The following is a 16,721-nucleotide window of genomic DNA, read 5'->3' on the forward strand; positions in this document are numbered from 1 at the left end:
AGTTCTTGGAACAGAAACAAAAGTGGTGGTGCCGATCCCTTTTACACATCCTCCTTTACAAGGGGGAATATATCTTCCCTTGGAAAGAACCCTCGAGTAGAAGCTCGCTCTCTCTCTCTCTCTCTCTCTCTCTCTCTCTCTCTCTCTCTCTCTCTCTCTCTCTCTCCTAGGCGCATAAGATTTCCTCTGGGGCTGTATCTACAGAAAATGTCACTCCTCTCTGGTGCACTACAGATGACACTGCAGCTTTCTCTGTGTCTAAAGGTGCTTTGGATCTTCCTCTGGCTAAACAGCATTTTCTCATTGAAAAAACCAAAACAGTAAAACCCACTCAGCCCGCCCTCTGCACCAGCTGCTCTCTCCTTCCTCCTCAGCGCAAAACTAAGAGCCGTCACAGCTGTTCCTTCTGGCCTGCTGCTCTGCACCCTCTGCAGTCTGGCTTAGCGTTGCTGGTCCACTGAAACAGTTCTTACCAGTGCGTCCAACCTTAAACACCCTTGGTCTCTCATGCCTAACCTCCCAAGCTAGAAGGAAGAGAGCTGGGTAGCCCACAGCAGTCCACCCTGGGACTCCTGAGAAGAGGCCCAGTCTGCTCCAAGCAACCAGCTATATCCATCTCCTCTACTCCAGAGCTAGGAAAGGGAGCCAGGAAGAGGCCCGCTGGGGTCTTGAAGTCCTTTGCTTGGGGATGCCATCCTGTAGTGGAGGATGAAAACACCAGCTCACAGAGACTGGGGTGCTAAGAAGAAGGGGAGATGTCACTCACTCCCCAACCACAAGCAAATGTGTGTTATTTGCTCTGGCTGCCCCAGGATTCACAGGGCAGAGAGAAGCCTCCCTCCCCAAGCCTGCTTGTTTCAAACACTGAGTAACTAGCTACAGCCTTTCAAAAAGCTCCAACCAGGGACCCAGCACCAGCTACAGCATAGCCCTGCCTTTCTCTCCTCCACAGCCCACACGCCCGGAGTCCAGAAGTGAGAGTGAGACCCAAAGGGCAGACCATCCTTCAGTCAAGCCACAAACTGACAAGGATAAGGTAGGAATATCTTCCAGTTCAATGTCGGGTTTTGCTTTGTTTTTTTTTTTTCCAAATGACAGCATCCAGACACATCCTTGTAGGAGGCACATGGCAGGCTCGATGTCTGCAGAAGCAGATTCTCCCAGTCTAACATCCCTCCTCCTCTCTCACACTTCATTTCACTCCCACCACAAATGCTTTTGAAGGTGCATCCCATACCATTAATCTCAACTTGAATACTGATAAATGATTAGGACTTGACCCCTGCTCTGAAGAAACTTACTAGAGAAAATAAATACCAACTTGTGTCTACCACAAGGCATTGTGGGAACAGTTCCATGAGAGTACAAAGTACCAAAACATCAAGTTCAAACTCCACACTAGGCTGGAGGTGTAGGTCAGCAGTGAGTGTTACCCAGCAAGACCCTGGGTTCCATGCCCAGATGGAAGGTGAGGGGTTGCTATTCCTGGATGTCTTCCAAGACAGCTTTTTATAATCTACTTAGATTTGGAATTCTCCTGTCACCTCTTCTGTGTCTCTCTGGTTCATTATCCTTCCTGTGATGCTGTTCTGACCCTTGCTGCGTCTCAGGTTCACGCGGTATCATCTGTGTTTACCATCTTGGAGAAAATCAAGACATTGCACATTCCCAAATGTGAGGCAGACTGAAGAGATTTCAAAGCACAGCCTCTGAGGAGGCTTCGGAAAGGAGGACAAGGAAGGCTTGACCCCTGCTGGACACTGCCATATGCAGCCCAACACAGAGGTTCTACACAGGTGACATTTCCCGTCAGCATCTCAGCAGTAGGGAAGAGGTCGTGCACTGTGGCAAGCTGAACCACCACACGACATGCAAAGCCACTATGACTGGAGTTTAGCAAAACTCTCCAGTTGACGGTTGGTCCCCTCACAATCTTTCATCTACAGCGACTCTCTCCACAACCATTCTTCCCTCACACATTTTGACGGGCATTTCAGTTGTTTTTTAGCATTAGTAGAAGAATGGTGATCACTACAAAAATTTTAGAAAACACAGAAAAGTTGGTTTTTTTTAAGATTCACTATTTTATACATATGAGTATTTTGCCTGCATGTCTGTATGTATGTACACCATGTGTGTGCCTGGTGCCCACAGAAGCCAGAGGAGGGCATTGGGTCCCTTGGGATTGAAGTTACAGATGGTTGTGAGCTACCAGGTAGGTGCTGGGAATCAAACCCAGGACTTCTTGCAAGAGCAACAAGTGTTCTAAAGCACTGAGCCATCTCTCTAGCCCACAAAGTTGATTTTCAAAATCATATACATTTTATAAGCACTGTCAATATTCTGGTGTATTTATTTCCACCTAACTTGTTTAATTTCATAGCTATGTGAAATTAATCTGCTCCATAACACAACTCTGGTAAAAATCACCAATAAACTAAGTTATAAACTACTGTCTATAATCTCAATTATAGGTCTATATCTGCACTAGGTCACAGATCATATCTCCATGACTGTAAAACAGGTGATAGATTTTGTTTTGAAAGATTAAACTCAACGGGAGAGAACTGGTCAAATGGACTACTGAATGTCTGACATGAGCCAATAAAGCTCATTTTTCATTTATCTTTCCAGTGGCCCAGTGGATGGAAGTAAGACTTTGGTAAATGTGATGGCCAATTCTGGCCGTCAACTTGATACCCTTGAGAAGACTCATCAGATCAGCCTTGGGCATGTCTATAGAACATTTTCTTGATTGTTTATTGCTTTAGGAGTACTTAGCCTATAATGGGCAGTACCATCCCTTGACAGATCAGCCTGGGCTGTATAAGAAAACTAAATGAACAAGCCAGAAGAAGCAGCCAGTAAGCCATGTTCCTCGTGGTCTCTGCTCCGGCTCCTGTCTTAGCTTCCTTTAAGGTGGGACTGCAGCTTAAATAAACCTTTCCTTCCCGAGTTGCTTTTGGTCAGTGTTTTATCACAGCAACATAAGGCAGTTAACTATCACTTCCGATATAAACAGATCTGAGTGATTATTCATGTGAGATTGTGGCGAACACACACATAGTGCTAGCAATGTTTTCCTGCCAAGTAACTCAACTACTAATTCATTTGCTAAGGTTTCCCCCTTTGCACCCTTCCATAATAGATACACTATTCAGTAAGAATTAAAACAAAAGGCACTGGCTTACCTGATTAAGAAATTGTGTAGTCCAACATCAAAATACCTGATTAAAAGAGACAAAACAAGCGTTATGAATAAAACATGTTTACAGCAATGGTAGACTTGATAATTTACATTCCAAGCACTGTGGAAGTGTAACTACCCTGGGGTACTTGAAGTGTGGCCCTGCAGTAGCAGCAGCAAGCTGCCGCAGAGGCTTGGGCCATACCGCCAATGTCCCGTTCAGCAGCTCTGGGAACAGGCCCAGAAATTTTCTTAAGCCACATGGTTCCAATGCATGGGTGCCTGCAAACCTGAGCTCTCTTGAGAATAAAGCCCAAGTGATGAATGCCCATGTACCCTCTACACTGTGGTACGAAGGTCCTTTGATAACACTAGTTACTAGTTCATCTACCCAAAACTAAATGAAATGTGTTTGAAAGCCCAGAGCCACACAGTGGAAGGGAGAAGGGTGGGTTACTGCGGTCTTCTGAGCCCGATCCTTGTGTTTCCTGCCACGCTCCACCTGCAAGCACCCTGTCCTTGCCTTGAGTTGTTCTGCCTTGAGCACAGACTATAGAAGGAGGGCACCTTCCTGTGCTGAGGCCTCTTGAGCCCTGGACAAAGCCTTCCCCACACCACTCAGCTGCACAGTCCACACGGGACCAAGAATAGCTACCGACATGGCCCGGGCACAAAGTTGTAATCGTACCTAAAACATTATGAGGGTTTTGTTTTTGTTTTTGTAACTTGGTGTAGTTGCTGAGAATGAACAATGACAAAGACAGTGTCATGCCACAATATCAAAAGATTTGAAGTGCTGGGAAGGGAGGTCTGCCTGTAGGGACACTGACTCATTTCATTTCATTTGACATTGACACTGGGTACTTTCTAAAATTATATTGAAGGAAAATTTCACATAAGCAAATTTCCACACCACAGGGGCTGGAAGGACGGCTCAGCAGTCATGAGCACTGACTGTTCTTGCAGAGGATCAGAGTTCGAATTCCAGAACCCGCAAACTGGGTCACAACTATAACTCCAGTACCAGGGGATCTGACACCCTCTTCTGGCCTCTGCAGGCAGCAGGCACGCATGTGATATAAAGACATATATAGAGGGAAAACACTCCTCATACACATAAAATTTTAAAATGTTTTTTAAAACTTAAATATCCACACCACAAATAATGAGCGTAAACTTACAATCCTGGAGGATGGCTGCGGAAAAAAGCCTCCAGTGTGGCTGCCTGGAACACATCTAGCAGGAATCTCTTGAGCCTCCTAAGGGTTCCATAACCTAAAGGTTCCACAACCCTCGAAAACAGCACCACCGCCTGGAGACCTTTCAACTGTTCAAACCTGTAAGCCTAGGGTGGGGCCTTCCACATTTAGACCACAACACTTACTGAGTATATAGAATGTGGCAAGTGCCATGTTCATTGCTCAGCTGTGCACACCATAACTGCTGAGACAGGCTCTGGTGGCCCTGTTTATAACTGAAGGAACTAGAGTTCAGAGGTTAAGTAATCCACACTGAGCCCATGGCCAGGAGAACCCACAGTTGGGAGTCAGAGCTGAAACACATGATCCTTGAGCTCTTTCCAGGCACCCCCTGAAGGCACCCACCGGCTCATGGCTTCTCAATGTTAACAGCAAATAAACAAACAAATAGATAAGTGCATTATGTTTTTACAGACCATCCTGCCTCATCTCCACCTGACCCCGGCCTCTGCTGCTCCAGTGCAGCTGCCTGCTCCCTCAGTTCCTCTGAGCACACATGTTCCTCCAATGCCCCAGGCATCCCCCAAAGACACAGTCTCTCACTGTTTCTCACTGTTCCTAACCTGAAAGTGCTGTTCACTTCATAAACCGGTCCCTCCCCCTTCTCCACCTGATTGTGCTTCTCTCAACACAGCTGCCTGGCTTCAGGCATCCTCAGTCCCTCTAAGCACAAACACTCTGCAGGAGCCAGCAGCGCCCTGGGGGCTTGTGTCTGGCAGGCTCTGGAAAGTCATGTGACTTGCTGGGCTGCAGCTCCCAGGGGGAGGATGGAAAGACCCTATCCATAGGGGAATTACAGGAATCAAGTGATATAATGCAGAAATATGGCTCAGCATGGCACCTGGTACACGGGAGTCCTCAGTTTTCATGGGCATGCCAGATAACTCAGCAGGAGAAGTATGCTCTACACAAAGGACCTAAGACACCTCACAATGCAGCCCAGTGTAGCATGAATCTTTAAAGTTTTTATTAATAAAAACAAACCCAGGGCCTGGTATTGGGGTGAATGCTGGAAGATCAGAGAGACAGAACACAAACCACACCTGCCTCACCTCCCCAATTCCTCAGTTGATCCTGTTTCCTCAGACTGAAAGCCTCTGAGTCCTCACCCAAATGGATCTCAGCTGAACTGATGCTAAAAGCCTAAAAGTTTAACCAGGCTAGTTCCTGGTTTTCACGCCTTTTATACCTTTCTGCTTCCTGCCATCACTTCCTGGGATTAAAGGCTCTTGTTACCACATCTGGCTGTTTCCAGTGTGGCCTTGAACTCACAGAGATCCAGACGGATCTCTGCCTCTGGAATGCTAGGATTAAAGGTGTGAGTGCCACAATTTTCTGGCCTCTATGTCTGTCTAGTGGCTGTTCTGTTCTCTGACCCCAGATAAATTTATTAGGGTGCACGATATATTGGGGAATACAATATCACCACAGCCCAGAAGAGGGCACATGGCCCCAGGGCCCAAGCAGGGCAGCAGGCAAGCTGTGGGGATGGGCTTTGGGGGAGGGGACAGTGCCTGGATAGCAGGATCAGGGAGATCTCGCAGTGACCAAGACAAGGACTGGAGCACCGGGAATACCTGCTCCAGTCAGTTCTGGGCAGCCTCTCACATACTGCCTCCTTCTACTGATAGGTTTCTTTGTGTGGCCACTCATTCGCTCAGTCAATACTATATTCATGCCTTCTAATTCATGCCTTCTATGTGCCATGCACTGATCTTCTATGTGCCGTGCACTGACCTGGGCCCTGGTCACAGGTCAGTGGCAAAACAAAGTCCCCAACTCTCATGGCTCTCACATTCTGGCTGTAAGAGGTAAATAATTAGTGTGTCAATAAAGGTCTACTGGGAACAAAATACAAACAAGGTACCAGCGTTGTGTGGCCCTAGAGCTGTGGCTTGTTTGAGGAGGGAACAGTTTTTGTATGATCAGAAAGGGGCAGACATTCAGGGACCCAAAGGAAAAATCCAGTCCAGAGCGTCTCCAAGGAGAGCAAGCCCCACGCTGGGATGGTGAGCATGGCTGGAGCTAGGTGGTAAGGGGAAATGAGAAACAGCAAGGTTGAAGAGAGGAGTAGGCACCAGACCTTAAGGAGTCAGGTGCACCAAAGAGCTTGGGTTCTACCTGAGCACTGACAGGAAGCAGTAAAGGACTTTCAAAGAAGAGCAGGTGTGATTAGAAGGTAACTGGCCCCCATAAGCTCATAGGGAGTGACACTATTAGGAAGTCTGACTTTGTTGGAGTAGTTATGGCCTTGTTGGAGGAAGTGAGTCACCACAGAGGTGGACTTTGAGGTTTCCTATGCTCCAGATACCACCCAGTGTCACAGACCATGTCCTGTTGACTGCAAGATGTAGGTAAGACTCTCAGCTCCTTCTCCAGCACCATGTCTGCCTGCCATGGTGATAATGGACTGAACCTCTGATCTGTAAGCCGTCACCTCAGTGAAATGTTTTCCTTTATAAGAGTTGTCGTGGTCATGGTGTCTCTTCACAGCAATAGAAACCCTGACTTAGACAAAATTCTAAAAGAATTCATCTTTTTCATGAATTTGTTCTATTTTATGTTTTGGGAAGACAAGAAGGTGGTACAGTTCAATATGTCAATTAAAAAGATCAAATTGGTTGTCAGGAAGAGACTGGGTGGATGATAAGAGAGGAGGTCACAGGAGTCATTGCGGTCCAGGAGAGGTGACTGTCACTTCCCTGGAGGAGTGTGAGAACAGCTGAGGGCAAATGAGGGCAGGAGGAGTGGCTGAAGAACAGCTCTGAGAGTCTGGACTGCCTCATTCTGCTCAGCCTCACACCAGTGACCCAGGTCTCTGGCTTCCTGTGGGTCCCCCACAGCAAGGCCTGGTGGCCTGTGTCCAGACTGAGGGAACAAAGTGGCCAAGCAGAACTTGGAAAATGGTTCACCTACTGGGAGAGCTGTAAATCACCAAGACTGTTCCTCTTTATAATTAACTTGGGGTGATAACAGAATAAAACTTACCATCTTCCCCATGTTTGAGCATACACATTAGTGTCATTAAGTACATCCACACTAGGGCAGAAGTCACACTCAGCAACAGAAGGGGCTTCACTGTGAAGCCGCTGGCTTCAACCCCTGACAACAAACCCACTCCCCTCAAAACACATTGCCAAAGCTGTGTGTCCATCGCGGCCTCCATCTTCAGAACTCCATCTCCCCAACTGAGACTCTGTTCCTATTAAACATCAATTCTCCTCTAATCCCTGGCAACCACTATTCTTTATGTCTCCTCAAATTTGACAGTTCTTGGTACCCCATATACATGGGGAAGATCAGCTCCATCTCCTTCTTGGTGTCCTGTCCTATGGAAGGATAGTCCACCAACTAAGATCTCCACCTTCTCTCCCCCTACGTGTACCAGGAGCTCATTTCTAGACACTACCTTTAAGGGCATCATCTACTGAGTGTTTAAAAATTAAACATTCAAAATCAGACACATTATAAAACAGAACTCTGAGAGGCAAAATTTGTCTTGACATAAAAGAGAATATTCTAGGAATCTGCAATATCCTAATAAGGCAGCAAGTTTCTGGTCACCGCTCAAGCATGGACAACAAAAGGTTAACAGGAGGCTTGGGAGTGATCTCAGAGTCCCCCTGAGCTGGGTATGGAGGCAGGGGCAGGAGGATGAGTTCCAGCCCAGCTTGGACTACACAGAGAGTTCCACACCAGACAGAGCTACATAGTAAAATGTAGCCGGAAATTTCTAGGTCCTGCCTTATCCAGCAGTCCAGACAAATCTCTCCCACCCACGGTCCCATAGCAGCGTATAAAATAATTACTCAGAGGCTTATATTAATAGCAAACTGTATGGCCTATGGTTTTAGCTTCTTGCTAGCTAGCTCTTTCATCTTAAATTAACTCATTCCTATTAATCTAGATGTTGCCACGTGGCCATGGTGTTACCGGTCTGCTGGCATCTTGCTCCTTTGGTGGCAGGCTGATATCTCCTTAACCCCACCCTTCTCTCCCTATCTCTTTTGGATTTTCCCGCCTGGCTCCATTCTGCCCTGCCATAGGCTAATGCAGCTTTATTTGTTATCCAATGGAAGCCACACATATTCACAGCATACAGAAAGGCATCCCACAGTAGTAAGAACAGGAGCTGGCAAGATTGCTACCAAGTCTGAAGACTCCAGTTCAGACCCCAGTTCCCACATGGTGGAAGGAAAGAATCAATTCTTGTAAATTGTTCTTGAATTTCCATACCTGTGCTGACCTCCCCCAATAAGTGAAATTTAATGTTTTTAAAATGTAAGACAAGTTTAAAAAAAAAAAAACAGGACCAAGGGTAGGTGGGGTAGCTCCACAGCAGAGCACAGTTGCCTGGCATGTGCAAGGTCCTGGGTTCAAAGGTTTGGGGGACTCTCAGGAAGCAGATTCAGTTGAGTGCTCACTGCCACAGCAGCAGGACTTGGCTGGTCCCCAGATGAATAGGCTGTGCCTGCCCTAACAGCTCCCCGTGGTCGGGATGGCTCATTCACTCACCACTGTGACTGCTTGTCTCATTAGAGCCTCACAGGGCACACTAGCAAGGCCTGTGCACCCTGACACCAGGGCTGCAGGTGTACTAAAGGGAACAGGTGTGTCTCACATCCCACTTAGACCCCTGCCTGACACAGGAAGGGTCTGATGAGTGGATTCACTGTTCTACAGGCTGCCTGCCTGAAAGAGTCCTAATTCTTCCTCTCAGGTTGACTTTGGCTGTTTAGTAACCAGAAATAAAAACCGCGATAGGCTGTGGCTGAGCATTGCCATGCCCACAGCTAGTAGGGTGCGAATTGAAACAACTGCTATTACAGCCACTCAGTCTAAAACACATAAGCAGTACTTAATGCAAGGTACCAGGCTCAGACCTCAGTCTTGGCCTCTGCCCCTCGGTTTACAGTCTTCATACCTTGTTTATTTCCTCACCCACTTATTCCACCAGCAGGCTGCCAAAGTTTGGCACTCACATCCCTGCAAATGTGAAAACTGACAAGGAGCTGGGAATCAAAATTAAACAGATCACTGAGACCAGAATCTGTTTGCCTACATTCCTGGTGCACTCTGAAGTCCTGTTTCAGAGAGCAGAAAGCCCGTGTTTCTCTGTCCCAACCTCTCTGATGGGGAAACTGTGAAGAAGGTGAAAGCAGGTTTCAGATGACATCATACGCTAACTGGATCTGGTCATATCATCTCGGCATGAAAACCTGAGTTCAATCCCCTAAAACCCATATTTAAAAAGCCAGGCACAGATGCTGGAGAGATGGCTCAGCAGTTAAGAACACTGGCTACCCTTCTAGAAGATCCAGGTGTGATTCCCAGCACCCACGTGGCAGGAAGCAACTTTCTGTAACTCCAGTCCTAGGGGATCCAATGTCCTCCTCTGGCCTCCACAGGTACCAGGAATACTTGTTGTATACAAGATGCATATGAAGACAAAGCACTCATATGAATGGAAGGAAGAAAAGAAAGAAAGAGGGAGGGGCAGGGGAGGAGGGGCAGGGGAGGAGGGGCAGGGGAGGAGGGGCGGGAAGGGAGGAAAACGGAAGCCACACAGGCAGCATACACCTCTAAGCCCAACACTAGGAAGGCAGGGACAGGTTAATTTGTGGTGCTTACTGGCCATCCAGTCTTGCTAAATAGTGAGTTCAAAGTACAGTGCAAGATTTTGTCTCAAAAACTAAGGTGGAGGCTGGAGACATGGCTCAACAGTTTAGCGCACTGACTGTTCTTCCAGAGAACCTGAGTTCAATTCCCAGAAACCACAAGGTGGCTCAAAACTGTCCATAACTCCAGTTCCAGGAGATCTGATGCCCTTTTTGGCCTCTGTGGGAACTGCATGCATGTGGTGCATGGATGCAGGTAAAACAGCCATACACATAACATTAATAAGTGAAAACTAAGGTGGACAGTGATTGAGGACACCTGATAGTGACCTCTGACCTCCACATGCACACTGATAGACATGGAATGCACCCCCAACACACACAAGTTACATGTAGGTCTCTGTTTTCATTTATCTGCTTGTTTGCTTTGACAGGGGACTTACATCTCATCCACTGCCACCTAGGGAGAAGACCAACACTCCTTGGCCTTCCGGGGCACAGGTAAGGTAGGCAGCCCCAGCTGACATACTCCCAGAATGACCTCTTGAGTGCAGAGACAGCAGGGATGAAAAACCTCCCGAGGCTGATTTACCCCAGTCATCAAAACTTGGTATGAATGGGATTCCACTTTGCCAACATGGTGAAAGAATAAATTCTAAATATGGGCCTCGACTCTGCACCACTAATACTACAATTAATATTTCAGTAGAGCTTTTTTGTTTTAAACGAGGCACTGCCACATGGCTCTAACAGATGGTGAAGAAAGTAAGGGTCTGGGATATCCACTCCACAGCCCAGGAAACCGGCAGACTGCCTAACGGCGCCTGGTTCAGGGCAGTCAGTGCAAGCCCCATAAACACTCAGCCAACGAAGAGGAAATGATCAGTCTCTATTTATAAGTGGCCCAATGTGAGTTCAGAGCATTTTTAAGATTTATTTTATTTTTTAACTTGTGTGTATGTGTATGTGCACTCGAGTGTGTACGCACACAAGTGAGTGCAGTGCCCGGGGTGCAGAAGGGGCATCAGATCCCCCTGGAACTAGTGCATAAAGTGCCTGATGTGGGTGCTCAGAACTAAACTCCAGGTCCTCTGCAAGAGCAGCAAGTTCTCTGACCAACAAGCCATCTCTCCAGCCCCTGGAGATTTTCTTTAATGGCTCATGTATTATAAATTAATACATTAAGTATTAATATATTTCTAAGGGTTGTGTTTATAATTTCCAGACTGAAATAGATTTTTCTTTCATTCTTAAGGGGAAACAATGGCTTTGGGGGGAGGGGTAAAATATAACTATAGATCATGCTAATGACCAGGACAGGACTGTGGATTAGGGTTCCCTCACCCTATGAAACTAAAGGGGCAACTGATGGGGTGAGCAGAACTTCATTTAAACAATAACTTACCTAGATACGATGTCACATGGTTGTAATCTCTGCACTTGGGTGACTGAGGCTGGAGGATTATAAATTCCAGCCCAGCATGAGCTACACAGTGACTCTGTCTCAAAAATGAAACAAAACAAAAAACCCACAACCATGATTAACTAAACAACTTTTAAAAATTTAGTCTCTGTTTGTGTGTGTGTGTGTGTGTGTGTGTGAGAGAGAGAGAGAGAGAGAGAGAGAGAGAGAGAGAGAGAGAGAGAGAGAGAGAGAGAAAGAGAGCATGTATGTGTTGGCATCTGCAGAGGCCAGAAGAAGAAGATATCCTAGAACTGGAGTTATTTAGGCAGTTGTGAGCTTCTCATTATGGGTGCTGGGAACTGAACTCTGGTTGTCAGCACAAGCAGTAAGTGCTCTTAACCCCTGAGCCACATCCGTAGCCACAGTTAGTCAATTTTTACAATATCATATGCAGTAACTCACAGAGAAGGGCTCAGAAGGAGTCGGGGGCACACTGGCATGCTGAGTGTTTGACAGCATCTCACCTTTCCAAATTCCGGCCTGCACCTCGAGCGTGAAGTTTGTAAGTTGGCCCTTCCCAGAGACCCTCTCAGCTGACTTCAGATTAAGCTCTGCCAAGAACTGGAGGCACTCTACTTCGGGATGCAGCTGGGGACTGAGCTGAGAACATCTGCAGATAGCAGACGCAGTTCACAGGCTCCCACTGCAGGTGTGTAGGCAGCTGCTTCCTGCAGCTGTCCCAGCCCCTCCCCACCAGCCCCTAGAACTACCACAGGTGCCTTCTGTTCCCTGGAGATACTCCTCACCACCTCACCACCCAGAAACCAACAACTGTTTCTGACTTCCCGGCCCAACTCCAAAGCAATCCACAAAAGACCACAGAGGTGCCGAGGCAAAAGAGAGGAGGGGTTTGGCAAAGACGGAGGTGCGGGCACCAGGTGGGCTAAAGACCTGGAAAGGGCAGAAATTGGTGAGTCTGGGTGTACAGACCATAATGAGACTAGAAAGGAAGCTTGTGTGTTTGACGTTAGAACATCAGGCATTGTAGTAAACACTGCAGAAATAAACCAAGTAAGTGGACATCCAAATCCCAGGGCCCAGTCTAGCAGAAGAAATATAAATGATGTACAGTGTCCAAACCAAAGTGACAGGTGCAAATGAGAGATAAGTCCAGCATGCCCTAGGTGCTAGGAGAAGACTGTGTACTTCACTCCACATGGAGCTGGAACATGGCTTCCCAGAGGAGATGGCACCCTGGCTGGGTTTAGAAGGGTGAATGGAAGTTGGCCTCTGGTAAGAGGCTCTCTCCAGGTAGTACATGAAATCTACTGTACTCACTCTGGAAGCCAGCTGGGAACAGCCTCCACAGAAGGTCATTTTAGTTGGAATCTGAAGTGTGACTGACAGGGGAAAGCCACTCCTGAGACAATAGAGAAGTGGTAACACTTTCGCCCTCCCCAACCCACCCTGAGAAGCTCTTACAGCATCCAGGCCTGAGAAGCCAGCAGGACCAGCAGGCTGAAGGGAAGAAAAATACATGTTCATGGGTAGTTTCTCTGCCAAATTGCCTTGAATGTTTCCAAAGAGAAATTGGGCTCTTCAACTTGAGCCTTTTACTCCTTGGGTAAAATGACATAGAAATGTGGGTATCTACTTATAAGTTAAACTGGGCCTGATACATCCAGAGCCTACAGAACCAAACAACAAAAAATAGGTTAAGTCTTCAGGGCTGAGGTTCTGGGAACTGGTCACAGGAACTTGCAAGAAGCAACTGTTGAGGCTTTGGCCAAGAGAACGTAACAGCTAAATACATCGTCTCTGTGGGAGCGTATCCACCATCATCTTTACAAAAACTGCTCCACCCCTACACCATCCTGCTATGAGAACCACATCATGGTGCATGACTGCTCACACAAGGTGTATGATGAGTATGTCCACTGTGGCTTGGAAAATGGCCACAGTGCCATCATTTTAACCACCAAGGCTCTTCTGGGAGAGCTGAACATTTGGTTCTAATACTATTAGACCTTCAAGGCTTGCAAAACGAGTCATAATCATACATAGGAGCCTTGATAAGCCAGCCAGTTTCCTTTATTCCCCAATGTGACCACCCAAGACGTAAGAAAGGTTCCAAGGTTCTCACATATCCAGATCCCCATGACTCTGTAGCCGCTCCCAGGATCTGTAATGTAGCAGATTTTTTTAAAAGATGTGTTTATTTTTACTTTTTATGTGTATGAGTGTTTTGCCTGCATGTATGTCTGTGCACCATGTGCATTCAGTACCTGCGAAGGCCAATAGATCCCCTGGAACTGAAGTTACAGATGGTTGTGAGCCGCCATGTGGGTGCTGGGATTCAAACCTGGGTCCTCTGGAGGAGCAGCCAGTGATCTTAGCCACTAAGCCATACCTCTAGCCCAAGTAGCAAAATTCTTAAGTCTCTCCCTGGGCATCTTTTTTACTTACATGACCTACCTAATCTGAGTGAGTGTGGCTATCTTTCCTTCAATAGCTGTCTACCAAATTCCCTTCACCAAAATCCTGAGGAAGGATGAAAATGGGGAAAAGAACCCCATGGCAATCCAGCATACCTGGGTGCGAGGATAAGGGCGAGACCAGAGGGGTGCCACAGTGTGAGGCTCTGAGGCTGCAAGACACAGACGGCCTCCCCAGGAGCCCACAGGGCACACAGTCGGGGCTGCTGAGCCCAAAAGGCAATAGGATGACCAGCTGACACAGACGAAAGGTTCCCGGCTGCTCATAACCCACGCTGCTGTCGGCAGCTTCCTGTCAGTGCTCATACTCAGACCACCACAGCCCACGCCAAAGCTGGCCAGGGGCCACTGCTCCTGGAGCCTCTGACAGAAGTCACCTGCTCCTGACAGCTAGCACTGCGTCCTCCTCTTCAGGGAGGCCTCTACCTCAGAACAGAAAGAGGCCTGAGCTCTTGTTCTAAGTCCAGGGCTCCTCATGAGGCGCTCAGAGGTTGACACCTGTGCCACAAAACTTCTCCCTTCTTCTTCTCCCAGTGAATGCTACCAAAAATTATACAGGTTTCAAAGAAGAAGAAAAACCACAGATCCGAATCCAAGAAACAGAGATTGCCATCAGATCATCCCTAACCCCAAAATCTAAAATCTGGAATCAAAGCTTCTTCTCAACACATTCAAAACATTCTAGACTTTGGAGCATTTTAGAGTTTTTAGATTAGGGACACTCAATCAATTAAATCTATTCAGCTGTTCTAACATTTCCCTACCCATCCCCAAAAAGTCCTCTCAAATACTTTTAAAATCTTGATTACATTTACTTATTTGTTTGTCTATTGTTTGTTTGTTTGTTTGTTTTATTGGGGGAGTGTGCATGCCAAGGCATGTGTGTAGAGGTCAAAAGACAACTTTCAGCAATCAGTTCTCCCCTCCACCCTGTGGGTTCCAGGGACTGAACTCATGTCATCAGACTTGGCAGCAAGTGCCTTTACCCACAGAGCTATCTTGGTGGCCCAGACCTCTCAAATCAGAAACCCTTTTGGTCCCAAGTATTTCAGAGATGAGATGCTCCACGCTTATACATTGTAATTAGTCTCAACATTTTCAATGACACTTATTATGAGGAAAACTCAGTTTTACTGAGTTCAGTAGAAACACTAAAAAAATCATATTTTAAACAACTTGCTCCACAAACTTTGTTCTTCTGGATGTAAATCCATTCCTGGGAACAAAGAACTTAATTTCTCCCATTTTTCAACAAACATTTATTGAGCATTCACTATAGGCCAGATACTGCCAGGGCCTGGGGCAGATGCCACAGGTTATGGGCACTGACAGCTTAGAGTGGCGGCTGACGATCAAGCACAGCCTTCTGGGAGGGTCTCTGTGACCCCAGCAGCCTGCTGAGAACAGCGGCTCCTCCAGGCCTCACTGCTCCAGGCAGCTGGAGAGCAACACCCTTGACTGCTTTCAAGACCAGAAAACCTGAGGAGCCATGGCTGTGGGTTTGTGATCCAGGCACACAAACAGGGACGCCTTCTTGTAAGCAGTCCATTCCGGCTGGTCAGTGATGCTCACACAGGACAGAAATGGCGCCCTTCTGAAAGTCCCATCCCTTTAGGGTGAAAGCTGGTGCCCCAGGCTTTGGCTTTGACCTGTGTTTCTGCTGTTCTTTTGCCCTGTGTGTGCACAGACTTCCTACTTAGGATCCATTAGGACTTGAAAGATAATTTGTTCCTTTTTTCAGTCACTTACTCTAGAAAGAAGGATTATCAGGGAAGACAGATTGGCTTTGCACAGCAGGAGCCATCAAATTACATTAACAATCATGTTGTAATTATTCTACAAGATTACTTGAGGTAGGGCATACCTTTATGGACAGAATAATCCCTATTCAAAAAAACATAAAAGTTTAATGATACCATTTATCCACAGGTAAAAATTCCCATAAGCCCATTTATTACCAAGGCTATACACCCAAGCCACATGGTAACGGCAAGTACAAGCCCTTTGTGTGGGATTTTCTACAAGACACTTAGACCCAGCCTCACACTTATTTGTAAGAAATGGCCACAGATTTGAAGTGAGAGCCATCAACAACACTTAAGCTGAACTCACAACAGCACTCGGGCTTTCTGATTCCCCACACATTTAAGTCACATTTGTTGAATTGCCCCAGACAGAATCTATCATAGACATAGTCAATGTGTACCTATTGTATGTGTGCACATATATTTGTTATAATAGGAAGAAATGGCTAATCGAGGTATACAACTGAAACAAATAAGAAAATGTCAATACATTAGACATTATTCCACAATCTTTATGTTAAATGTTGTTTGTTTATATATTGTAATCTGCTCACAAACACTGATTTTCATTTAATCACCAGTACATCACGTCCTCCTGGCGGGCCCCTCACTCCCAGCATGCCCTTGGAACCTTGCCGATGCTTGACTAGCTCAGCAGAGCTCCCAGTCCTCGGCACGCACACCTTCGGCAGTCCCCCCACCACCTTCCGTGTGCTAAGGCTCCTTCCTGGCCTCTGGGCCTCTGCCCTACTGCACTTGTTCGCCTCTACTTGGGCGTCCAGGAGCCGCTGAACATTTAGACACCCTGGATGAAATGCCTCATCTCCCCCTTGGGTTTTCCCCCGCTGTGGCCTTCCCCATCCCAGGTGACAACAGCTGCATCCTTCAGCCACTCAGGACCAGAAACCTGTACCCACCACCCATAACTCCTTAACCCTCACATCCGATCACT

At 46.9% G+C, this 16,721-nt stretch overlaps 1 protein-coding gene across 6 annotated transcripts in view; it reads right to left on the reverse strand.

The window, feature by feature from the left end:
• Positions 1-16,721, reverse strand: part of Hhat (hedgehog acyltransferase) — a 280,570-nt gene that overhangs the window by 142,755 nt on the left and 121,094 nt on the right. For 5 of the 6 annotated variants that reach the window (XM_052738051.1, XM_052738053.1, XM_052738054.1 and 2 more), the window contains one exon: positions 3,192-3,227. The exons of the other annotated variant lie outside the window; for it this stretch is intronic. In XM_052738051.1, the coding sequence (XP_052594011.1) occupies positions 3,192-3,227 (36 nt within the window). The remainder of the gene's footprint in view (positions 1-3,191; positions 3,228-16,721) is intronic. 6 annotated transcript variants of the gene reach the window in all.

This window comes from Peromyscus californicus, unplaced genomic scaffold (genome assembly GCF_007827085.1).
Source record: "Peromyscus californicus insignis strain IS unplaced genomic scaffold, ASM782708v3 Scaffold_14__1_contigs__length_90479793_seg_2, whole genome shotgun sequence".
NCBI lineage: Eukaryota > Metazoa > Chordata > Mammalia > Rodentia > Cricetidae > Peromyscus > Peromyscus californicus.